At 47.2% G+C, this 26,688-nt stretch overlaps 1 protein-coding gene across 3 annotated transcripts in view; it reads right to left on the bottom strand.

Moving 5' to 3' along the window:
• Positions 1 to 26,688, bottom strand: part of nhsl1b (NHS-like 1b) — a 129,314-nt gene that overhangs the window by 40,350 nt on the left and 62,276 nt on the right. The window contains exon 1 of one of the 3 annotated variants that reach the window (XM_036549601.1): positions 24,676 to 24,800. The exons of the other annotated variants lie outside the window; for them this stretch is intronic. Coding sequence (XP_036405494.1) covers positions 24,676 to 24,691 — 16 coding nt within the window. The 5' untranslated portion in view covers positions 24,692 to 24,800. Of the gene's footprint in view, positions 1 to 24,675; positions 24,801 to 26,688 lie in introns of those variants that run through there. 3 annotated transcript variants of the gene reach the window in all.

The following is a 26,688-nucleotide window of genomic DNA, read 5'->3' on the forward strand; positions in this document are numbered from 1 at the left end:
GGATGTGGAACAGCTGGAATGTGATAGCCATACTCCATAACCTGATCTCTTCCGGCCTCACATGACCCTAGGGTCAGGTCCCCTGTGACCTTAGGGTCAGGCCCCTGTGACCCTTAGGGTGTCGTTTGCTCGAATCATTTGGCTTTGCGCTTATCATCACAAATGACAAACACTTAGGCTTCTCAGCAGCAGCCCAGCGGCTCTGTCCTCAAGTTTACCTACATGGTTGTATTTCTACAAATCACAAACATGACCTCATACCTAGCAGCCTCAGTGTGAGTCAAGGACAGCGGAAAGGTGTGGTTAATTATACAAAAAAAAATACAGTGGGTCTATTTCTCTTAGGAAGAGATTCTACTTTCTCGCCCAGAATAATCGAACTCGACAGCCCTTTGCTGGGTCTCAGAGGGTTAACAGGGTGGCCTATTTCCCTGCACTGGGGCTGTACCTGCAACTGAAGAGGCCTTATCACCTCCAGACCCGAGGCACGAGCCACGGGGTAAAAATAGCTCTCTGGATGCCATCTGCGTGGGTCCTGGTACCGGAGCGAGATAAGAGAGGGATGAGAGAGAGCAGGGGTGAGGGGAGGGGGCTTTGGGCGCCCCTCTCCCCTCCAAAACACTTCAGCTGAGAGTGCTCGGCCTCTGTTTGCAGGGATGGCATGAAGAGGCCTGTTCCCCCCGCTAACCGGAGAGTGCAGCAACAACATCGCCTTTGTTACCCCCACCCAAACAATCATACATGGCTCATCTGGGAAGATACAGAGCTGTAAAAACATCAATCTAAACGTCTTAAACACATGTTTTGTGGAAATATTTAAGCATTTAAAGGCCTTTGTGGCATAAAGCTAGCATCTAAACTGAAATCTTCAGACTGAATTGCTTTAAAAAATAAATAGCATGTTCATAGTGAAGACTTCAGCCAGTGGGAGAAAGGACAATTGACCTTGGTCAAATACGAAGGCCTGCATTCTTGGGAAATAAGTTACAACGTATTAGCTACAGTCTACTAAGTATCTTGGTTGTAGTATCTTATATGATAGAACTGCTGATGGATACATCTTGAGCCTGCGTATGTAACTGCTCTAAGGCATGTCATGACATGAAACTGTTTTTTTTTTTACACAATTTGACTGTTAACAGAGGTTCAAAAGCCAAACTACAATAATTTCTAAATTTCTAATCTGTCCAGAGCATGGCCTAGCACTTATATGGAGGCCATAAATTAAGCATCAGCCTCTAAAACAAAATATATTTCTCAGTATAAATTCTTGTTTCCTGAGCCCCCCAGAATTAAGACCTAAGTGTGCCTTTGTCTCGGCATTAATGTGAAGTGACAGAAGCTTCATAAGGTCCAGGGAGGGGGTGGGAGGGGGTTGGTGGGGAGGCCGGGACAAAAATCCATTCGTTCATTAATTTTTGATGCACTCCATGAAGGGACGCGACCAGATCTCACTGCCACATAGGGGTTACCATGGCAGCAAGGGGAAGACGCATGACGGCATTATCTTTTCATCCCGTCTGCCACTAATGACAAAAAGTAATCAGTTCCAGTCAATTTCCGTGTCAGAGACTTATGTTTGTCCATTAATAAGCATCAGGGACAATGTAATTATACAGGAGGGGTTTGCAGATCACGGGCCATCATGACCCAAGGGCACAGCGACAGTATAAAAGTATAAAATCTCACTGTATAAGCAGAGAGAGACATGTGCCTAACTTTACACCGAACAAAGCTGTTAGTCCTCAGAGGCCCCACACTGAACACAATGCTTTATTTTTCAAATCACTGAGCAGTACGCATTTTCGTGCCAAGAGAGTAGCTTTCCCTCTGCCAAAACGCAATGCTAGCAGCTTGTAAGCACCAGCGCTCATCTCGTGACTGCGCTCTGTCAATGGCCCTGCTCAGTGCTGGCTTTCTGCAGCCTGGCAGGGGGGAAGTGGCACCCTGACAGGCAGCTCCCCCCTCTGGACACAGGAACACTGATGAACGCAGTCCATGTGCCTGACAAGCAACTGCTTCCTCCAGGCCCAGCACCACTGAAGAACATGGTCTGTGTGCCTGGCAGGCAACTTCCCCCTCTGGGCCCAGCTACACTGAGGAACATGGTCTTTGTGCCTGAGAGGGAGCTCATGTCCAGGGTCTTCTCTCTCCATCAAAGAATGGTGCGAGGTAGAAGTTTTTATGGGCCTCAAGCCCCAACATGCCTTATAAAACTGTTGCCTTATTTGTGCTGCTTTGTCTTGTTAGGACCACACTTGGCACACAGAGATGAAGCGAAGGATCCTGGGATTGTCATCAATTTAAGTGACAAAGGAGTTCACACTCACAGGGGAATTAGGGGCGGGGGGAAGGAGCAGGGGGGTTTGTGCGTGAGAGGTACTGGTTAATACAATTGCAGGGTGCTCTCGGGGGAATACTGCTCGATTTGGATTTGGCAATTGCTTAAAAACCACTCACCCCTAGCTATCTACTTTATATTTGTGTGTTAAATTAGATTTATTAACAATGTAGGAATTACTAAAGCACTCATTTTGACATAAAGGAGTGCAATTAGAATGTGGGCATGCCTCATTGGCTCCCCAGAGGGACCAACACCAATCTGGTGACCACACATCTGAATAAAACCCCCTGTCTGAATTTAATGTGACACCATTTAACTTTGAGCTTAATGACAGAAGTTTAAGAAGGTTATAAATGGCATTTAAGTTTTATTACCATATTATTAATCTATTGTCTGCAGAGGTAATAATTTTCATTTAAACTTAAGTATTTCAAGTCTCTCTAAAACTACTAATTTGCTACAGAACATTACCTTTTTACTTGATGCTGTGCTTATTTTTTCCTGAGAGATTTTTTCCTGCAACATGCCTAACTCAATGAGACGGTTATTTGAGAATTTGGCGCCATCCTGTGGTATACAAATATAATTGCATCTTGGAAGTAAAGAGGAACTTTGTAATTGCCAATAGTACTTTTAGTTGATTTATTAAGGAGATTAATAGTCATTTTGCTAATGTGAATCCCCAGATCTCCTGGCAAACTGCCAATTTACACCCAGCTTGTGATCACTTGATATTTAATCTCACTGAATTGTAACCGCTGCTCATTAAAACACTAAATGCAGTAAAGAGCTTTTTAACAGGAAAGGAATTACAATGAAACCATGCAGAAGAACTCAAGAAAGCAGGGGAAAGGGACTGGGATTAAGATGACAATTCAGTGAGATGGTGGGATAAAACGACAGTGTCTTAAAGACAATGACCACCACCCCCGTGGAGGCATCAGAGTTCCATCCTGCGGTTCCTTTCTCATTCTGCTTAACGGGGGCCTCCAGCTGACGAAGAACAAACCTGTGAGCTGAACCGAGTTAAAGCGGATGAGTCTGGCACCTCACCACAAAAGGCCTTTTGCTTAGTTACCTTCACCTCCTCCCCCCTCACCACACAAATAGCCAAAATGAAGTCTAGTGTTTTCCTGCTGCAACTGAGAGCAGGAGGATATTGAGAGATGAAGACAGACAGGAGAGATCAGTGGATCACACCGGTGCCTCGGCCCGCAGCCAAACAGAGGCTGACAAGGCCGGAAATGGAGTGACTCACTTCTTTCTGCTCACGTAAGACGCAATTTTCTGAGGCCACTGACAAGATGGCGGCAAGCTCTGTCGGTGAGGAGAGGCTTTAGACTCAGAATCTGTGAAACCACGTTCATTTCTGCCCAGTCTGAAAAGTTCCGGCCTCCATCTTTGCAGTTGGTAGAATGTCCCTTTTCGTATTTTGAATTTCCCTATTTTGTACTCGCAGCGTGCTCTGGTCTTGTAATTGGGAATGCTCCCCAATTTGTTTTGGATAAGGGTGACTTGCTGCCAAATGAGAACATTCATAAACCAATAGCTGAAGCTGAACTAATGACAATAAAGATTAACATGTAAAGACCTTCACCATTGCAGCCAACGGGCCCTGAGTTCTGGAGTGAGAAGCAGTCAGAGGAAAATCCTGAAAAGCACTGCAGACGGACTTCCAGAGGAATCAAAGCAAAAGCTGAGCGTAATTACCATGACTGACAGTGATGGACAGCGTGGCTATAATGACTATCTCTCAACTGTCCGTGAGAGATGGGGCGGCGCACTGCGTGTTCAGAGGGACAGAAGGGGAGAGACCACTGTCCGTCACTCAGGAACCGGGAGCAGCTGTTTGAGGCTGGAAAGCCTATTTGGAAAGCAATTAAACAAATTAGCTTGAATTAGCGCTGTTTACCCAGAGTACCGTATGGACGCCTGCTACCCGTTCGAAAGGTGAGGCGATGGTGGCAATCCTATTAGGGTGACATCTCTCCCCACACGGGGGTCCTGTGGTGGTTACATATGTGAGGTAAGGGGGTTATGGTGGGTACCCCCTGAAACACAAACACTGTGTCTGCTTACTAAAGGGGTAACAAATGCTTGCCCTCAGATCACACTGGTACAACCACGGCTATGATGGTGAAAGAAACTGAAGCTCTTGCTCTGTGGCTTCCTGTTTGATGGTAACAGAACACCCTGACAGAAACACTCTTTGTCCTCGATGCTCCGCGTCCCCTGGACACCAGCGCGTGCAGGTCATGTTCACACGTCGCCTCTCCACCGAGGTGACAGGCGCTTGACGTCTCCGACAGGCTGCGGGACGCCTCGCTCTGGGGATACCGAGAGGGTTCAAACCGCCCGAGGACAGACGGCTACACCGCAGGGCGCTGCGAGATTACACACCGCGCTGGTCCCGGCCTGGCAGAGCTCGCACCCAACTGACCTCAGATCATTGGGGGGAAAAAAAAATGTTCTTGAAATCAATGAAAAAAATCAATGTTCTTGTGACGTTAAAACAAACCAATTGTGAAGCAAACACATGCGCCGTCTAAGTCATCACAGGAAGCATTTCACCCACGTCTTCACGCCACTTCAGGGAAAATCAATCTGGCGAACAGCAGGAATGGCTTCAGGGGAGATGCTCTCTGTGAATGAGCGCGTTACAGAGGGAAGAATAGCGGAACAGCTGCATCACAAACACCTGCCAGGGGAGCCCTTCCTGCAGGCAGCGGAGACGCAGGCGCTGGGTTCAGGAGTTCACCTCTCCAGAGAGAGAGCCTCGCACGTCTGCCAGAGATTCTCACACCGACGGAGAGAAGTGGCATGAAAGAAATGGCGTGTGTGTTTATGTGTGGGGGTTTAAGTGGTGTGCGTACGTGTGTGTGTGTGTGTGTGTGTGTGTGTGTGTGTGTGTGTGTGTGTGTGTGTGTGTGTGTGTGTGTGTGTGTGTCTGCCTGCTTGCCCCGCCCCTGGACCCCGATACACCTGCTCCCCATCATTGGGCACCCCACCTGAGCCCCAGACCTCACTGAAGTGGATTTAAATCACTCTCAAGGGCCCTCTCTGTCCTCCACAACTTAATTACCCCCTAACCAGCCATGATCAAGGACCTGATAACACAATTACAGCTAAAGTGGGGGGGACTTCAGACAGCGTCATTGGCTCTCAACTGTCCATAACTGACGTACTTAAACTGATGCTCACAGGCAGAATTCCTTATATGGCAATATGGGCCTAATGCACTATCCTGAAAAACAAATTTAGGAGAATGTCATTCAATTCTGTCCACCGACAGCAAATCAACCTTTCTCAGACCTGGAAAAAGTTAAAAACAGAGGATCGTCTATTCAAATGCAGAGCATGAGAGCCCAGGTCCGTGTTAAATAGGCCATCCACTCCAACAGGAATGACACTCCTGTAAATGACGCTCCATCCATGGTTATGAAGCTATTCTCCTCACCATTATCTTACGTCACAGAGGACGCTGCATGAATGGCATGATAGTGAGTGAGTGAGTGAGTCTGCTGAGTGCTGTCCGTCGCGCCCGATAATGAGCCTCACTTTGCCTTCGCCCTTGCCGTGTGCAGCAGACATTTTCCCCCTCTCCTGTAATCTGATGAGGGACACACTGGGAATTCAATTAAATATTTCTCAGGCTCCTTAAGTGGAGCCTCTAAAACCGCAGGGCAGCCCCCAGTACAACAATTAGGCTTAATTAGTGGTGTCTGCCTTGGTGCTCTTTTTTGAGAGTCCCAGTGCCACTACAGGGAGGGGCATCCCCCCCACCCCACCCCACTCTCCCTCCTCTAAAACGATCACCTACTCATGCCATTCTCAAGCCTTCCCTGCCAGACTAAACAGGCAGCATGTCCAGTGTCTGATTTCTAATGCCATTAGAATGGTCTGCTCTGCTGTATATTTGCAAGTGGCAACAATCATGACTATTTGACAATTACGCTAAACACATAAATCTGTTGATTCATACCCACCGGTTCTTCAAAAGAAGCTTTGTTTAACCGAGTGGAACAGACTGCTGTGAATCTGGCCCCTCTTTCGCCATTAAGACTAATTACGAACAACAGCTGTCAGCCTTCAGAAACACTTCTCACTCACAGCGGAGTTCGGTAAACTTGGAGACGGGCCCTTTTCCCTGTGTACTTGCAGAAGCAAACTGTAATCATTCTAGCGTTCACTTTGCAAACATTAACCCTTAAAACATATTTAACATAAAAAAACATGACTATGAGACAAACGCACATATGGATGTCACTTTGAAGCCCTTATTAGCGAGATACAGAGAAGCACAGTCAGTCCAAATGATTATGATGATGCTGGGTCTCTGTACGGAGGAGATGAAGACCACCCAGAGAGAGCCAGCGTCCATACTAACACCAGAGCCCCAGATCCACATGTGCTGTATGGAGGAGGCTCTGTTGCAGTGTAGTGCTGTCCCATGCAGGCTTGGGGCACGGGGTGGCTCCCTCATCCAGGCACACAGACCCACACTCCCCTGTGAACTCCAGCTCGTTACAGTTGATTGGGTCCCCCCCCTCCTACCCCTCCCCTCTCCTAGAGGGAAATCAATAGATCAGGATAAACCCTTCTGTCTTCATACTGTCCCAGCTGGATCAGCCTCACCCCTTTGTCTCCGATTTGCCAGCAGCAAGATTTGTAAAGGGGGGGGGGGGGGGGGGGGGTTGATGGGTAACAATGTGTCTTTGTGATGGCCCTGAAAAAAGCCCTGACTGACTCAGGCACACCAAAGACAGTGAGAGAGAGGCAGAGCGAGAGAGAGGGAGAGACTGAAGGATGTGAAGACTGAATATACATCAGGATTAACTACACCACATCACACTCTCTGGACTGGGACTGAAGGACTCAACTGAAGGGCAACTTACATATTTTATACATATATAATACTGTATACACGTCAGACTTGTACTGCCTAATGCAGGCAACATTGAGCAGGATACTAGACTGGACCGGAGCTGTGTCACGGAGCTGCTTATATGAACATGGTGGTCAGTCGAACAGAGAGAGAGATAATAACAGTGACTGATTGACTCACCTTATCCCTCCCACTGACAATGTTGCTCATTCATACATGTTTACACTGAAGCTCGCTTTGTAAAACATTTGAGAAACAGATTACCCCAAAGGCCTGCTTCTACTGTTATTCACATAGGTAGGGGGACATTTCAAGGTGACCGACTAAAATGTGATACTAAATTTAGGCCCATCAGGGTTAGTGAAATGTGCCCAATGATACTAAAAAAAAAAAAACATAGCGGCAGACTGGTGTAATGGTTAGGAAAGGAATCAGTAAGGAATTGCTGATTTGCAACCGAAATGTTGTAAATTCAAATCCACATTTACCGCTAATGTAGCCCTTAGGAAGGTAGTTCACTTCAATCAATGACACCATCTAAATGGATAACACAACAAAAGGTAATGTAACACAAAATGTTATGACTTGGTTGCCCTGGATCAAGAGCACCTGATAACGCAGGTGAACTGAAATAAACCTCCTGCTGCCGTGGCTGATTTGGAGGCACCTCCAGGCTGGGGTGCGTGGCAGCGCATGGTAATGCGCAGAGCAGGCGTCTCGCACCCCACCACCCACCAGCCTCCAATATGGACACAATGCTGCAGAAATCTGGCGACATCTCGCGCTGTCACGGCGGATTAGCCCGGGGAATGGGGTAACAGTCCGGGCTGCATTGTTACGCCATGCACACAAGCGACAAAAGGGAATGAATCATTCAAGCCAGCACCCTTATCCCTCCCGAAAGGACTGACACTACAGGAAACAGCCTCAGAAACAATAAAGCAATCCCTCCTGTGGTCAATGCAAAATAAAAATCACACTGAGGGATGAGTTACAGTATGAGGAAATTAGAGGCAATAGGAGCTCTCTTTTCATTTACTGCCTTTTCTTCATCTCTTGATCTCTTATAATACCTGATACAGGTATTATAAAGGTATCAAATGAAGATAACTTCAGGCTCACACCAACAGCAGTCATATACATTCTACAGACATTAATGCAGAATATAAAGGTAAATTATAGAGAGGTGGAAGATGATTCCTGTTTTTTGTTGGAGAGCCATTGTGCTGTTCTCCTACTGCAGTCAGTGTGGCAGGTTGGAAAGGGTCTGATTTCACTTAGGGAGCGTGATGAAATACATATTACGGAGCTGAATAAAAGCACCACAGCATTGGTATAGACAACAGCTTGCCGAGTCGAGAGGTTTCAGTTCTACAGTTTTCATTGGACAGTATTTTCCTCTACCTCTCCTTCCATCCGTCTCTGACCTCCTTCCCTCACACTTGTTTTTCGTTTTGCTCTCTTCTTCTCCCCCTGTTTCCCCAAGGTGACTTGAACACGCCCCCCAAGGTTAGAAACTCATGGAAACAAACTGGGTCAACCCTGACATCTCCCCGCTGATACTCATGTACTGCACCAAAACCACAACATTCATTTATCACTGTCAGCCGCCCTTATTGCATGTTGATATAATCCGCTGTCCAAAAGACATTTCCACGGATTTCCTCTAGTTCCAACCCATCCAATCACGAAAGCCCCCTTACACCAGACTCCCAAAAACCATTGTCCCTTAAGAAAATATAATATGTTAAATATATGACCAAATATGAAATATACATTTTATGAAACATAATTATGCAAGTCAAAAGACATAGAACGCATTAAAATAAATCATTCTGCCAGCTTTATACATGTACTTTATTACTTTTTCATAGGAATCACAGACCTGTAGCTAAGATTAACAGTACCTCTTACAAAATTCTCAAAGGGATGCACCAATACTCATAAACCCTTGGAACATGTCAATGCCTTAATGTTAGTCTAAATGTGATAACTGCACGCAAGCCAAAGCCCTTCTGTGGGTATGCATTGTATCCACTGCGCTGGATAAATCTGACTGACAGATTGAGACAGAACTGCAAAGCTCAGGCAAGCCCATGGAGTTAGCACTAGCGCTAGCTGCTGAAATCGCACAGCCCTGAGGCCGGTCTGTGTTCTCCAGCTGTCTTTCCTTGTGCAGAACTCTTTTCTGGAGGTGGGTTTTCTCATAGGCGGTGCCAGTCTTTTCTGCTTGGGCCTAGCGATGATGGACATCCCCCCTGGGCAGAGCCATTTGGATGTCACTGTAATGCCAGTGCGTGTTAGTCAGCGGGGGATGTGAACACCGCTCTGTGTGCTGCTGAGGAAATGAAATTTAGCAGAGGGGAGGCACACGGGGCCAACACTTAATTTAGCAGCCAAAAGCCTTCATCGACCAATGAGACAGTCAGCACTCATTTCACCTCATCTAAAACCGGAGACATAAAATGTTGGTCAATCAATCAATAAATCAAAATGCATTTTGTTATAGTGCATTTTTACAAGTGTGCTGTTGTAAAGCGTTGGGCAGAGCACATGCTCCAGGTGGAAAAGCAATCAGAGGCCAACTGAGGAAAAACTGAAAAACTGAAAAATGTGGTCTTTCATGTAACAGTGGAAATGTATGAATGAACTGGGTTATTAATAATGCAGACATTTTCCCACAGTGAAGAGGACATCACTCTGCAAAGCCTCCTTGAATGACCAATCCCCCTGCTGCCCCTCAGTGCAGCCAAGGGGGGACTTCCAGCACAGAGAAGGTACTGCTCCCTGAAGACCTCACAGCACGATCTGTGCATCCGAGAACAAAAAGCCCTCACTGACAAAGCAGGCAGATTCATGTAGCATTCGGATCCAGATTCAGCGGAGCGTCAACATACATGAAACACTTTTCATCCACTCTCTTACTGACCCACCTGGCAAAAAGCCACCTGCAGCAGCAACACTGTGAACCCAAAGCAAAGGATGTAAAATTGAGGTCTTCAGGATTCACAAAACAGTGGTCAATACTTTTGGACACACCAACATTCCAACAAGCAGTGACATACCATATCTGGCACTGGAAAAGTAAAGAACTTGCAAATGGTGCCAGAATCAAAGCGGTCAGAAACAAGGCACAAAGCTAAGCACCTCCTCTAGGAGCTGAATTCTGGCATGAGGTAACCAAGCGTCCTGTATAAAGAGCAAAAGCAGACGTGGCAGCAGAGAAAAGCTGTGTACCTTTCCATTCCTGATAGGAGTGTGTCAGCAAGTATCCGGGACAGCAGTGGCTCACTGGGGCCGCCCCGGGCTCGTGGCCCAGCAGCGGCTTGGGGGTCCAGAGAGAGTCCTGCTTCTGGTGGATCTTGGCGGAGAGCAGACGGCGGCGGAGGCTGCCCTCGGTCTTGGGCTGGAGGTTGCCCATCCTGCGGGTGTAGAGGGGCCGCAGCTCCTCGTCGTCCTCATAGTAGGCCCTGTGCCAGCAGCTGACCACCGGCTCCGAGGACAGGCAGTGCACGTATGCAATCATGCTGGCTCCTCTCCCAGGGCCTCCCCTTCAAGCGGTCATGGGGGGCGGAGGCTTGGTAGTGGGGGGGGGTGGTCTAACTCCCCCTTCCCCCAATTTCTCTGTCTTCTTCCCGCAGTGACTCAGAGGGAAGGGAGGGGGCCGGCCATCACCATCCCCCGGGGGACCCCTTCCTCTAAAGATGCTCGCCTCTCCCCCCTTCTCCCTCTCTTCCGAGAGCTTCAATTCAATTGCATCGATTTCCCTAACAAAGAGGCCGATCCCTCGAGTGTCAGATTACAAGGCCACTTCCCAAAATAAACCAGGCGCTTCCAAATTCAACACCAGGAAGCCACAAAAAAAGAAAAAACACCAAAACCAGAAGCTGTAGCTTGAATGGTCTCCTGTTGACAGACTCTTCAGAAGTCGTGCGCACTCAGAACTGTAGAAAGTGCTGCCAGATAATTAAAAACAAAGAACAAAAAAGTACTAAAAGCAGTCAAAAGGAGAATGGGAGGAGGAAGGGGGATGAAGAGACCCTCGCGGAGACCTAAGTGTCCCGTGTGAATCTGGCTGAAGTTCAGTCCCTGCTGTCAAGAGAACCCTCTCAGCCTCTCCTGTCAGTTTGAGGTTCTGCGGCCGCTTTGTCCCTGCGGCTCCCACTCCTTCTCCTCTAATCCCAGATTAAGGCCCTGCGCTGAGCCAGACAGGCTGCTGCGTCACAGATGGTGTCCATGCTACAGGTAATTACGCACCCCCCCCCCTCCACCCCACAGACATGCCAACAACATGTTTGTGTGACACGCGTGTCCCCCAAACCCACCGACACAAAGCCAGGGGCTTCACCTCTGGAAGGTTTGCTTTCTTCTCTGCACAGTGGCTCAGATGGTTCCACTTCCCCAAAGCCTTCAACACAGCGTCCTGCTCTTTACTGGGGAGACTGAGCACACCTGATATGACTTAAATCAACAGCTACACATTATTGTACAGGAGTGGACTTTAGTGTTGAAACTTTCCCCTGCTTTACGATGTCTCCGCGTTTGACACAGATCTCTCTCAAATGGAAAATCCACACTGATAGTCAAAAGGCAGGTGACAGATGATCTGAGGTATGTGACTTAGTGGCGGACGCAGAGACTGACTGCAGGGTAGTTTAAAGACAACACTCTACACCACTCGTTTGCAAACTACTGTAACTATTGTGTTAATTTGGATGTCTCTTAGATGGTGCATTTGGGATCATTTGTATTTTCTATATTTTAAACAATCTGTTAATTGTTGCTTCACATTCAAAGTTCTTTATAGCTACCTTTCAAGACTACAGCACCGTTAATTAAATGAGTTGAACAGTACATTTACATTTACACTCTTATAACCCTTCACATGCAATAACCACGGAATGTGGCTTTAGATTAACAGACTTTGAATCAAATAATTAAATAAATGTCCTATGGCAGGTGTATATAGAATTGTAGCGGATCTGGACACAGGTATTGTAAACAATACCACAGCTACCACAGAACTATTGCAGTACACTACAGTCAATGACAGCTAGACCTGCTGCAGGACAGGAACACGGCACACACAGATCATATAAGGGTGGACACCACCACTGTTCCCATAGTGTTTATCCTGTTCAAAATTATACCACGAGTGAACCCCAGAACCTAGCTTTTTTTTTTTTGGCTTAAACTTCAACACAGGAAACTGAACAGAGCATTACATGATAATGTTATGCATGTAAACGACAGCTGTTCCTGAATGGAAGTCAGGATTTACAATATCACTAATCAGCTTCTGACTCATAATGCAAACCTGATTAAATAACACGGTATGCTGCTGACATGCAAAACCTGAGGATCCCCCTCTAAAGGGTCTGATGGCCACAGAGAACGCTGGCGTGTTTTCACGGCTGAGTTGAAAGGTGAGCATTAAACAGAAGAGAAAATGCATGATGAGAATGGCCAGGTGCCACAGAATGATTAGAATCAGGTGCCACGGTGACTGATCCCACGCAGTAGCTGTTATTGTGTAAATGAATTTGATAAGCTATCCAGAGCCGTCCAGCCCAAAGTCAGCTGAGCAGTGGAACTGCATGAAACGCTGGTCACCAGGAGTGTGCTGAGGGAGCGGGAGAATGAGCCAAACCCCCAGAATAGCTCCACCTGCTGGTGACTAGAAGACCAGGGACGGCATCGCAGACAAAATGAGAGGAATCTTCACTGACCAAGGCTGGGGGGGGCACTGTAACTTCACAGATCTGTCCAGGCTGGAAGCATGGATCAAGCGAGCTTCCCTGAGCAGTTTAGGGACAGAGTGGCTTTCACCACTGGGATGGTAATGAGGACGAGGATCTCCAATAAACTTAAATAAGGATCATGACTGTACTTCCTAATGAGATACTGACATCCGGGGTTGTTTATATCCACTCAATACGTTTATGCCCATTCAAATCCACAAACTGAAATCCTTTTCACCAGTGGTGTGGTACTCAGAGAGAAGGGACTTTTAATACCATCACCAAAGAGGTTTAAAATACACTAAGGTGCATAAAATATAATCTATTTTAAAATGCAGGTAAACAGCTCTACATATGAAATTCACCGCACACAGAGGGTAACCTTATGATTGCTTGTCCCTGCACTGCTTTGACTACACCTGCCTTTAAGGGAAGCTCTACTATTGCCAACACGCGTTCACAACTACAGTGCCTCATTACTTTTATACTCCACTATCTAACTGAAACTCGGTCAACTGTTAGTTTCGAAAATGACCTCATTTTTTGCAAAGGAGTTTGTACATGAACTTTGGATCCTGCCCGGAGCTACAAGAGTCAAATTAAAATTCAAATCTTGAAAGAAAAACAAGCCCGTACATACGTCACTTTCAGGTGAAGGAATGAGAACACTCAGAATGTCACGATGCCTGATTGGAAATGGTGATTTAAAGACAGGTGAAATAAACCTGCTGAACTGCTTCTCCCATTAGCTGGTCCAGGAAGACAAAACAGAAGTAACAGAAACTAGGAATATTGACTCTGCAGTGGGTTTCACCTTCCATAAAGGTTTCTCAGAGAAACTATTTAGACTCCACAAAGCGACTGCCTTTTCTATTCTATTCTTTAATACTATGGATGACATGTCTTGTAAAGTAAAATTATCTGATAGACTTGGCATGTCCTTTGAGTGAAAATTTCTGTGGTAGACACTGTAAATCAATCACACAACGCTGCACTAAAAAGCCGTCTCTCTGGAAGTGTGATGAATAAGAACAGAGCTGGCACAAGACAGGGGCTACTTTCCAGCCTGTTTCTCAACCCATCTGGTGGTTAAAGCAAGGTCCAGCCGTTACTTCGGCGGAGCCACTCATTCAATGAGTAATAGAGTGAGTATGGGGTACTTCAGTTTCCAGGCCTGCTTCCACCAGTCACCTCTAAAGGTGGTTTATGGGAAACCACAGAGACCTTAAAGGGGAACAGCAGGCCGTGCTAAACCTTGCAGCTCTATAGTGTGTTCGTTCAAAGCCAGGTCAGGTAAACCCAGCCAGCAAGCTGTCCTGAACTGAGCACAGTAACCTTTTAATGAGCCAGCCACCCGGCAGGCTCAGCGTAATCAAGCTCTCCATAGGGATCAGGCAGCGGTTCCTACACGGCTTATTCTGGCACTTACACCTGATCAGGAGGTGCTTACATGCTCAGGTGAAAAAAGAGGTGCATGGAACAAAAATCGAAGCCTGTGTCAAAAACTCTACCCCAGAGACACTGGCCTGACTACCATCCAATCAGTGAGCCTGAGTGCTTGCACACCTGCCTGCTTCACGACACAGGAATTAGGAGCAGCTCTTGTCCTTTGTGCTGTCATCCAGCGTCATCGCTACAGCATTAACAGCAACCAACAGATGACATTACATTACATTATTGTTATTTATCCAGAGTGACTCACGTACAGTAGGCTACAGCTTTATCCATTTACGCAGCTAGATGTTTACTGAGGCAATTTTGGATTAAGTACCTTGCCCAAGGGTACAACAGCAGTGACCGAGTGGGGAATGGAACCAGCAACCTTTTGGTTACAAGCCCTGCACCTTACCACTATGCCACACTGTCTGTCCCCGCAGCAGCAGTGCAGCAGAAATCAGGGCTCTCTGTCGGTAAACACTGCCTGCGAGCCGGAGGACAGGGGCTGCCAGGGCGGTGTCAGTGACGGAGTGAGGGCGGCTGCTTTATGAGCGGTTTAATGCGATGAGATGAAGTCGGGGGGAAGAGAACGGCCCCCCGGAGGCCTGGCCCGACGCTGCCCTCGCATTACTCACCCAGAGCCGGGGACACCGGGACACCAGTAAGAGCCGCTCGACCACAGCCGCCCGGCGGCCCAACGAGGCTGACTCATTTTGTTTAAACACCACTTACTGAGACAAGAGATACAGAGACAGAGAGTCAGGGAGAGAGAGACACAAAGAGGGAGGGAGAGAGAGACAGAGAGAGGGGGAGTGGGGAGAAAAAGAGAAAGAGAAGGATAGTAAAAAGAGAAAGAGAGCGATGGATAAAGATAGAGGGAAAGACAAAAAGAAAGAGAGAAACTCCAGAGGGAGAGGGAAGGGGTTGTGGGACAGCAGCCTAGCAAACCGACCAAACCCCCAGAGAAGTGGCAGCTTGGCTGGGTCTGCAAAGCCATTCGCGAAGGTTATCATTGCCAGGGCTGACCACGCCAAACGCCACTTAAACACCGCGCTCGCAACACAGCCACCGGCTACTGGCAGGCTTAGAGCGGGTATCGCTCCCCTTTTCTGCCTTAATCTCAATAAACACAAACAGAGATTACAGGGCCCGGGAGGCCCGTGTGGGGGCTTTTACAGACACACGTGGCAGGAATGTGCTGCTGTCCCCCAGAACACACAGACCTGGCGCTGGGCCATCCATCTCCATGAAGCAGTTTACAATGGAGTCCGATATAAAACCGGAGCCCCGTTACCACTCTCCTTACCACACCAGCATGGTTTTGCAGAACAGGGGCGCAGCAACTGTGAATGATTCAGCTCAGTCAGAATGAAAATTTAACACAACCGCGCCTCCAGTGTAGTGCCGTTTCCTAATCCCCCTCCATAATCATCATTATTACTTATTTATGTGGCAGACATTCTTCTCCGACACGGGTGACATGGCACAATACGCCGAAAGCTTATCACGAAAACCAGAACAACAACACAGCGACAAAACAGCCACAACTGTAAAGACACCAAGATCAAAGCAGTGCTAAAAACAGGCATACAACAGTAAAATTAGTGTGCAAAAGCGTTAAATAGCAAATCCATGCTACCAGACAAATTTCATGCACTCCCAGTGGGTGCTGTTTGGATTGAGTCAATCCTCATAGCAACAAGGCTCTGTTAATTGTTTGCTGTTGTATTATGTCCTACTTAGAATCAGATAACATGAATATACAGTATTAGATTATCATTAACATATTAATACATTGTTACAGTATACATTAAACATATTGTTGCAAAAGCTATGTTTGATGAGGCAGCAAAAACGTACTACACTGCTAAAGCTGTGATATCTCTTATCCTCAGAAAGAGGTACATTACTGCCACTTTTCAGCATAAACTGAAGCAGGGTCAGTTTCTCCAATAAGCCTTTAAACAGATACAGGTCAGAGGAAAACCGTTACAGAGACGGTTTGTTACTGTTGCCGTTGTTGTCATTGTTACTGCTGCATACCGGCCCTCTCAACATCTGGATCCACTTGGCCAAACGACTGGTTTCGCTGCTTTTTGAGCGTGCGTCAGCAGAAAAGCACACAAACACATGGGCTGATCTCCCCCGCTTTGGTGTCGTCTCCCTAAAAGGACAGGGAGGCGGTAAAACACCCCCGAGTCTGGTAGCCATATAACAAACTGAGGCGCACTGCATATATCCAGCATACACCTTTATACATTTGTGCCTCAGGCATTTGCTTTTATGCTGTTTGGTATACTCGACTTACTTACTCTTTCAGGAAAGTTCCAAATACTGTACATATAGATAAAAACTAAAAGGTAATAATCACACGGGTAGAAGGGGTGGAGGGATGAATTTTTGGGAGTAAACAGAAGCACCAATACACAGAAATGTGTGTGCTCACACACACACACACACATACGCACACACAAGCATATACTTAGCATTGTGCTTATTTATGGAATGTGCTGTTGCTGTTTTTTAGAAAGACACTTTAAGCCTCGGTTTTAAATTGAGAAATGCATTTTAAAGTCAGCAACGACAAAAACAAAACATCCTCAATCCCCAAGTGCCATTGCAAAACCGCAAGTGGAAACTGTGGGCATGTCTCTGTACCCCAAGATGCCTGAATGTTGCAGGACTGGGCCTACTTAAAATGCTAAGCCTCCGTGTCCCGCCCCTCCTTCCCTTCCCACAGACCACTGGGAGGAGACTCATCGCATAAGCATGGGGATCTGAGTCTGGATTATGAGCTGTCAATAGGTGAGTCTGCACCGGGAGAACAATGCTGTCGGAGCCCCTGCTGGGTGAGGGAGGCTCACTGGAGCAAGGCTGGTGGGGGTGGGAGGGACAACTGCTGCCATGGAGACCAGGGCGCTGAATACAGGAATGGCCACCTGTTCGTTAAGGCACTGCATTTACCCGCTGCCCACTGCCTACTGACTATTGTGAATTGTTGACTGCCCATTGTCTGCTGGCCGCAGCCGACTTGCAACTGTCTGCTGACTACTGTCTACTGTCTACTGTCCCGTCTATTGACTGTTATCCGGACACAGCTGACTATTGAGCTCCACTGTCTATAGACCCCTAGCTTCCCCTTTTGTCTATGACTACCACTGTATGTTAACCAGCTGACCCCGGTTTAGTACGCTGTCCGTGTTCACTCTACTGAGACTGCAAAGTTCACCCGCTTAGTGGAAACCGCAGACTCTGCCACACCTACTGTCTCCTGACTAAAAACGAAAACTTAAGCCTCCTAAAAAGCGGAGCGATTAGCTTTATCTCGGCAGCTGTCAGGTCAGCTGCCGATAAGGTGACGTGACTGATGCTGACAGGATGAGAGTGAATCATAGCAGCGCGCTGCCAGTCATCGGAGCGCTCCACAATCCAGCACGTCGTCTGCAGGGATAAGACATCGCTAAGCGGAACCTGATAATCTGCCTCCCCGACCCGACCGTGCCGAATGACTCCTTGTCAAAGGCGCCACCTTCCCGCTCCGCCTCAGCGCTGCAGTCTCAAAGCCAAATGAAACCCAGGGCTGATGTAGCGTCCCCTGGCATGTAATTATCATCTTATGCGTGGTGTGCTTTAAATGTAGGTTCTGTTTACACGCCGCGGTGCTTAGCGGCCGGGGGAAATGCCTGCACGTATGGGGTCCAGCCAGTTAGCGGTTTCGCGAGTCTAATTCGGTGCGGAGCGGTTTGTCATTTTACGATCTCCTCAAGCGCTTTAGATATTATCGAAGTTTACGTTGTGCTAACAGCACTACATAATAATAATGATAACTATGGTCTGAATAAAATTGGTGGATTTGGGGCCAATTTGCACTCTTCTCCTGTGATTCTTGTGTATGGCCGATAAAGTGAAGGAAAATCGTGCTGGGGTCCCGGAGGTGGTGAAGGGACAGCCAGAGATCTAACCCCAGACCCACTAAGGGTGGGACGCTGGCACACAAGGGGCAGAACAGTGGGCGAGGGTGCACTGCCCAAATAGCTCTGCCACTCCCACATCACTGGGCCCCAGTGCACAGGCCAACAGAGTAAGGAAGCACGCTGCCTTAGAGATTCCAACGAAGGAGGAAGGCTGATTAGTGGAACTACCTCAGAGCAAATGAACACTGCCCTAACACAATCCTTAGTAACATAATGACAGAATTAATAGGCATTCCCAGCTTTGGACTCTAAGGAGCTTCTCAAAGCCTCACAAGTTCAGCTGTTCCACAAGTAATAGGACGACAATAATGAACAGATTGGATTGGTACTACTGACAGTTTACGTCATCAGGGTGCCGCAAACAAGAAACTTGCGGACTATGCTAAACGCAAACTCGTGGCCGATAAAAATATCAGCGTAAGGCCGAAAATGTTTCGAATGCCCTCCCGTGCGGCCGGTTAAATATAACCTCAGACGGCAAGCTATGCGTGGCTTTCTGGTCGGAGCTGCAGAGGGGCGCTTAGGAACGTCACCCACGGGGATGCCATTCCAAGTGTGCGGGGGGCCCGGCTCCACCACGTCCATTTCGACGGCCTCCCCGTGGAATTCACGCTCCTCATGGCCATGGCACGAGCCTCACTGTAAACCCGAAATATCTCACACATCTCTTCGCAGCTTCGCCCCCTCCACGAGAGGCCAGTGTTACTTTCCCAGTGTTACTTTCATCTCTGATCCCCCTCTAGGCATTTGAGCCATGCTCTGAGAGAGGGCCTTACACATCTGGTGAAGACTACATTCAGAGATTGTTCACTTATAGAGGAACTGGAGAGGAGATACTGGCATGCTATGCACTAAGACAGTACTTATATTAGGATATCACTTACAAGAGTGCTTCTAAGCAATAACATGGTTCAAATATAGAACAATGAGAACTATCATCCTGTACACAAAGCACGAAAGTAGGAATTTGGGCTTGTATTTGTATTTATGCCTGTCTGCCAAAGACCATGGAAAACCCTGTGTTATCAACAAAAATAAATGAAATCACGACATGCCAGTAACCTGACAGCAAGTGTTCTGGAGCGCTTTTTCCATAGTGGGGCAGAGAGAAAACCCGGCTTGCATGCAACAAATTGTGATCTTGCCAAACACAACCAAACGTAGATCTCGTGCAATCAAACTCTCCACAAGAACCCGGAAAAAATAAACATCCTGGAAAGATTAAAACAGTTCATGGAAAAGACAGAAATTCACAGAAGACGTGACATGTAATACAAAATGTAATATCTGCTGTTTATGCAGTCAGTCTCTCCCTTGTAATCGGCTCAATTAAATAAAACAAAGCTTTCTTACATCTTTCCTACCCAGTACAGTCTGTATTGTCAAAACAATACATACAACCATGTTCATTCTAATAAAATAAAACTACATATTACACTTATAATTCAGCTACTTCAATATGTAACTATTACAGGGTCTGCCTACTCACTGCAAATAAAAAACACAACCGGAAGACTATGAAGTGTTTCCACCACTGTCCCTGCAAAGAGCTCCCATTCCTGACCTTGCAGAGGTGAGGGCTGATAGCTGTTGAAGTGTCTGGTAGAGGCAAAGGTCAAGTGGGAAGCATAAATAGGCCATGTGGCCTGCTCTGAGTCTGCCTTAGAATTAAACATGTCATGAATGCTAACAGCAAGCTCTAAGCTAACTGTTCTCACAGCCACATCAAAAGGACATGCTTGTGATTATTAGTGTGTTATTTTATTTTAGAGAACGTAGGGTTGTGGTGCATTGCATAACTGTTGTTGTGTATGGATAAAATATTTAGGCCAGTCCAGTGCAGCTTGTTTTTCCCCTATAAGTTTTAAAGTAACTGACACAATATTATAGATCTCGCTCTTTTAAAACATTCTTTAATGTGAGGAACATTCGCCAGCTCCCTCAGAGATCCCTAGATAAAATAGGAGTCACCATGAAGAAGGAGAGCTTTCATTCAGGGAAGACTGTCCCAGCTCTCTGCTGGAGAGGCAGATTGTGTTGAAAAAGCAGAGAGAAAACAGTGCGTACAGGGCTGGAGAGATCCCACATTCCTACACAGCAGTGGCTGAAAGGTGTGTTCTCCTTTGGGGAAAAGATAACAGCACCGTTTACAGAGTTCTCCTCACCCCTTGGGTGCAGCCACAGAGGCCACAAGAGCTATTCTTACAAACCATCTGAATGCTGTGCACTCAGATCCACAGCCCGCCAAGCCATAAGGGACGACAAGGGTGCTAAGGATTGGTCTGTGAGGGACACCACACCAAAACCCCTCTGCGAAGTTCGAATCTGATTGGTAGAGCCCACCCCAATGATGCACGACCCCCTCCCAGCATGAATTTGGCGCCCATTCCACACATTTGTTGTGGTCTGTGGAACAGAATCCCAGGAATGAGTGGGCGAAGCGCTGTACACACCCGACAGCTGGGGAATCCGAGACCCCAGGAGGGCGAAGAGACGAGGAAGGGAGGCTCTCGGGATTGCAGCGGGGCCAGGAGGTGGGTCTGCCGTGACACTCCCATACCCTCCTCCCCCCACCGCTTCTCCTCATCACAAACACAGACACTCAGACCCTGTGACTGCTGTTTGGGTCAGGGAGGAATCTCGACGTCCACAGCTGAGCAGGGTGGACATTTGAGGACAACAGCCTTGCCTGTAAGTCAACCCTGCCATCAGAGCAGTGGAAAGACTCTGCACCATGTGTCCCGTGGTGCCTTCCTCATAAATCTTGTCCCGTGGAAAGTATACAGTGTCTAGGTCTTTCAAAATGGCTGCTTGCTTGGACAGACAGCAGGGACAGTATACTGACCTGAGGATGAAGTATCTGTGCTTGAATATCAGCTGCTTAAGCCACACAGACATGCTCATGTCAGACACTCACGTCTTAAAGCATACCTAGCTAGGAGATTTCTCTGGAAAAAAATATCATTTGCTTACTCACCTATTTTTTTGTTCTTTTATCAAGCATTAAGTAAGAATGTTCAAGTATCAAGTATTTATTTAATATTTATTCCAGAATGAACTTGACATGACTTTTAAAAATCATAACAATGTATGAAGCATTAAAAAAGGAGGGAAAGTAGGGGTCCACTGCAGTGCTGATACTGACATGCCCAACTAAACACTTCATTTTATCAACAAATAACTCTACATGTCTTTTATTACAGCAAAATGACAGACTATGTGAAAGTAGATTTAGGGTGGACAAGCAATTCAGCGTGGAAAAATCCAATTCCCATCAGTGTGACCATATGGACTGTTTTTCCCTCCTCATTATTTCATGGTTGTAGCTGTGATTCCTGCTACTGCAAAAGTCCAGTAATCTGCAGACATTGCAGGGATTTAGAATCAGTGCTCTGCCTATGATCACTTACAAACCACTTCCCTGGGTGAAACAACCACACGCAGTATGAGAGGGTTAGTTCTATATAATCAAAAGGAGGGGGGCTTCCAAATATCTATTTATAAAGATATCTTAAACCAAGTCCTTAAACCACATGGGCCCAGAAGGGGAGAAGAAGATGCCAATAGAAGCAGTATGTCATGGTGACCTAAGCTCTAATGCTAAGGAATATCCGATTAGATGGGCCGCTGCTAGTGGACTTTGGAGTGAGGTGTCTCACCTATTCCAGACTGTGTATTTACAGACTATGCAAAGCTGCATGCTATACCAATTTCCTCTGACCGAAGAGAAATAACTCATGTAAGTGAAAGTCTGAGAAAGCTATAGTTAGCGAAATCGTGCCACTACAGATAACCTGCTGGTGACCCTATTTGAAGTCGGCCAACATAAACCAGTAGAGCTAAACCACTGGAACCCAATTTATTACAGAGGACGTTTTGTTCACAGAAGACGGCTCTAAATTTACAAACCACATGCCGGTGGAGAGGGTCTCCAGACTGCCTTATTGAGAGTAATGACAACAGGAGCCAGTCCACTGATTTAGCGAACTTTAGCGGCTGGGGCAGGCCGTGGCAGGAGACAATACGCTCGTCCTGTTCGCTAAAAGGCAAGAGGGGGGTCATGTGACAGGGCTTTCAAGCCCATCAGCCCTCTGGGTAATGGGCAGAATTGCACTTAATGAACGGCTTTTGGCAAGCACTGATGCAAATCAAAGCTTTTCAGGGCACGTCCGAACCCCCCGCCCCAGCCATCGATATGCCGGCCGCTCCACGGAAAGACGTGACTCACGGGCATATTCCAGCGCTCGGAGGATCCGGCTGGGGAGCGAGAGGGGGAGACGGGGTCTTTCTCATTATATCAACTGATTGCTTTTCCAGCCATGCCGAAGTATTGGATTGAACTCAGTGCTCTCAGGCACAAGTGAAGACCATGTGTCAGTGTATCACTGTAACTGGGCTTGCCCTGAAGTAAATGCATACTTGGAGCTAGTACCTTCTTGGTTCCCTGTAGAAAAACTGTTTCCACTTTTCTTTTGCTCACAACGAGCTTACACACCATCTTGCATATCTCAGTTTTCTATTGTGCATGACGGCAAGCCCCTGACACTTTATCACACAGACATTGAATTCCCAGGTCAGAACAGCTGGAGCTGTTTATGTCCTCTCCCTGACAGCCTGCACAACGTATCTGATCTTCTGATACTTACTGTATACTGTCCAGCTGAGACCTGAGCAACATTTTCATTTTTTCATTTTGCTTTGAGCAGACAAAGACCTTCTCTGTATGATTGTCCTCATACACCGAGGATCAGCAAGACTTCCCCAGTCAAATCTTCACAAAGACACTGCTTCTCCAAACCAGCGCAAAACATTTCCTCATACCGGTACCAGCAACCAACAGAACTGTCGGCAGTTGAAGTTAACAAGCGCCCTGAGTTAACCCCCACCGCTCTGGCACGATCCCAGCCAGGTCACACTCTAATGGTCAGACGGTTCGCAGAAATCTGATTGCATTAAACTCTCTGGTCTTAATGTGAATGGAATGCTGTTAGGAGGGGATGTTATCAGTGCTGGCTGGGCTCCCAATGTCTGGTCCACCTCTCTGGCTGACAACACGCAGAGAGCAAGCCCTACCGTTTGCGCTTCTGCCCATAAGCGAAACGCAGAGTCCGTGCCCACAGAGGTCTGATCACAACAATGTGACACAAAGTGAGTGCCATGCCACTGCAAAAAGTGCCAGATTCTCTACTGAGAACAGTTAGCCTGCAATGCCAATGGACCCGTTTCACCCACACAAGACACATGGTTCCTGACTCGTCAAGTAACACTGAAACATTCTGTGCATTTGACCAAGGTCTCTTGGTATTGCAGGCTGGTTATTCTCAACAGATTATCTGACCTACCAAATCTGTTACCCTGTAATAGTAAGTGTGAATCTAGTCAGTCAGGAGGTGGCTGGGAACTAGACACCACGAGATGACATGGCAGAAGAGAGAGAGGTCTTTAAGGGCCACTTAACCACTGCAGGCACCTGACAGACATGTGATCAAGCCTGCTTAAACCTACAGCTCACAGAAAACCCAGAATTTCCACCAGCTAGCAAAAAAAAAGATCATCTCTCAGACACTTTTTCCAGGGCATCTGGTTTGTGTGACAACTGAAAAACCTCACAGATCCGAGCAAGTTACATGAAGACCACTGAGCAATTTCTTTCCACTTCAGGACAACAGCTGAGGAGGAATCACAACCCCAGTGATTAAATAAACAGCAACCCCGAATTCCAAAAGCTTAGTAAGGCCTGTGATAGGCTGCGACAGCCCTGACATCCACCCGCGGGTACCGAGCACACTCAGCTCCTGGCGAGAGGCAACGAAACTGACGAAAATGTAAGCCGAGTAAACCTCACAGCTGTCCAGCTAACGCCTGCGCAGCACATGTTTCACAGACAAAAAGCGTCTGCTAAATGACTGTCAGACACTATTCAAAACTCAGCTCCACAAAGGAAAATCATCTTTAAAAGAACCCCTCGTCTTCCTCCCCCCCATAAAAACAGCTGGAGGAATCATGCACCTCGCGGACATAACTTTGGCAGCGTTGCAGAAACTTTTCCAACAAGCTCCCTTTCCCTCTCGCTCTCTCCCTCTTGCTCCCCCCGGCAAACGGCACCTCCTTGCAGGAAAACAAAGGAAACACGAGGAGCAAATACGGCTCTGTCAAGGAGGAGACTTTCCATCCGAGGAGAGATCCAACCCTTTTCTCTTTGTCTCCGAGAACAGTTTTTCACCAAACTCCCCAGACAAGTTCCTCCTCAAAGCCCCACACCCGCTCCACCTTCACACACACAGCTGCTCCTACCTTTCAGACAGAACATTCTCCTCCGGTCCCTGCTTGTGGAAGCGTGAGGCAGCCACAGCCTGTGGTGCGGAGTCCTCCCAAAACCTGGAGCAGTAGTCCCAGCAGCTCCCCTCGTCCCACACTCTGCTCGGCTCACTCGCACTCACACACACATACACGCGCGCATACACACACACACACACACTCACACGCACACACGCTCCCTTCTCTCTCACAGTGGCAGCCGGCCAGCTCGTGAGCTACAGGAAACTGCTGTCCAATCCCCTCTCTCTCTCTCTCCCGTCCACACTGCTGACAGTCCTCCCCCCGAAAAAAGAGAGGGGGAGAAACAATCCCAGTCTCACCACTCCGGCACAAAGCTTCCACCCTCCCCAGTCCACCCCCCCTTCTCCGTGCCGTGTGGCCCGGCCTGGCCCGTGATTGTTCTGAACTGGACTGTCAGCAGTTCCAGGGACGGGGGCCTGGCTTATGCTTGTCAATTGGCCGGTGATAAAATTTAATCGCTTAATCCCCCCGACTCAACTGTTTGTTATCAAAACAGCGGCTGCCCTGTGGCCGTTTGACCTGTTATCGCCAGTCTGTTCAGCTGTGCGGGAAAACTGAGGGTCTTTCTTACAACTGACCACTCTTACTTTGAGAGTTCTTCTGCAGCAATTCCTTGTCCATCACTGGATTTTGAATTCAATTTGTCTTCTAAGTACATTCAGCCCCAAAATTCCATTCCAGTAGAGTTGTGCAGGATTTTTATGGTTCGCCTCACCCTTCCACCACATATATATCATAGGATGACTTAACTCCAAGTCTATGGTCTCTCCTCCTGATACCTGCTTGTAATGCCCATGACTCACTCTGTTGCACGACTGATTGTTGTCCCTGACAACATGTGGGTTTGACTGGAAAAAACCCATTACAGTGCATTCAAACGTGAGCCAACTGTTCACTCTCATAACGCCAACTGATGTAATTCTGACATCATCAGTATTGGAAAATGCAATGGAAACAATACGCACACAAAATTTCACTGGAAAGTGGAGGACATTAATTCTGGGTAAAACCATGAATATATCCCAAACAATGCCTTTCAATATTTAATAACGGGCTTAAAGGAGGGCTCAAGCTGATAAATTAAAAATAGCTTGTGTCATCAGGTGGAGGATGAAGATTCAGTCTTAGGTTTACGGGACGTGTTTCCATAAGATTAACTGTTCAGGTGAGTGCTTAATGCATTTGTTAGGATATGACAATCTTGAAATTTTCTTCTATTTTTTTTTTTTTTTTTTGCATTTATGACTGTGGCTCATGTTTCTTCACATAGTGACAACACACTGACCAAAGCAAAAACAAAAAAAAGCTGAGATTTTGAAACCACAGGACAAGCTGTTAGAAGGCCAGGGAAAGTTGTCCCCATTAACCTCTTGACACACCTTTGCTTGCTTTTGACGAGCACAATATTAACATTAAAAACAGAAAACATGAGTCAGACGTGTGGTGATGTATGAAACAACAACAAAATCCCAGATGCCACTCGGGAAAGGTCAAACGTAGTGATTCTGAAAACCCGCCTTCCTCTCAAACGTGCACAGAGGGGGTAGAGAGACGCCCAATCCTGTTTTGACAGCCTCTTTGTTCCGGAGTGACATCACGATGCCAGCTGCTTCAGGCATCCGAAAGCCGATCTGGACCAAATGAGTCTCGGAATTCCTCGCTTGCCCACAGTGAGGGATTCCAGACGGTAATCCTGTATCTATTCCCGGGACGACGCATCCTGCACAATGCGCGCATCCCAGCATGCCTCTCAAGGGAGGGCGCTGGACTCGAACTGCAGCCGCAGAGCAAAACAGATCTCACATTTCTAGATCTGCTCAAGTCCAAAATGGAATCACATGCCCTACAAATCGATCTGTCATTTGTAGTTTCAAAGTGTCAACTTAATAAGGCACGTCTGTTATTGGCTTGATGGTCCGGCGCACCCAAACAGATGAAGCAGAGTTGCTCTTCAGGCTTTATCTTTAG

This window comes from Megalops cyprinoides, chromosome 17 (genome assembly GCF_013368585.1).
Source record: "Megalops cyprinoides isolate fMegCyp1 chromosome 17, fMegCyp1.pri, whole genome shotgun sequence".
Lineage (NCBI taxonomy): Eukaryota > Metazoa > Chordata > Actinopteri > Elopiformes > Megalopidae > Megalops > Megalops cyprinoides.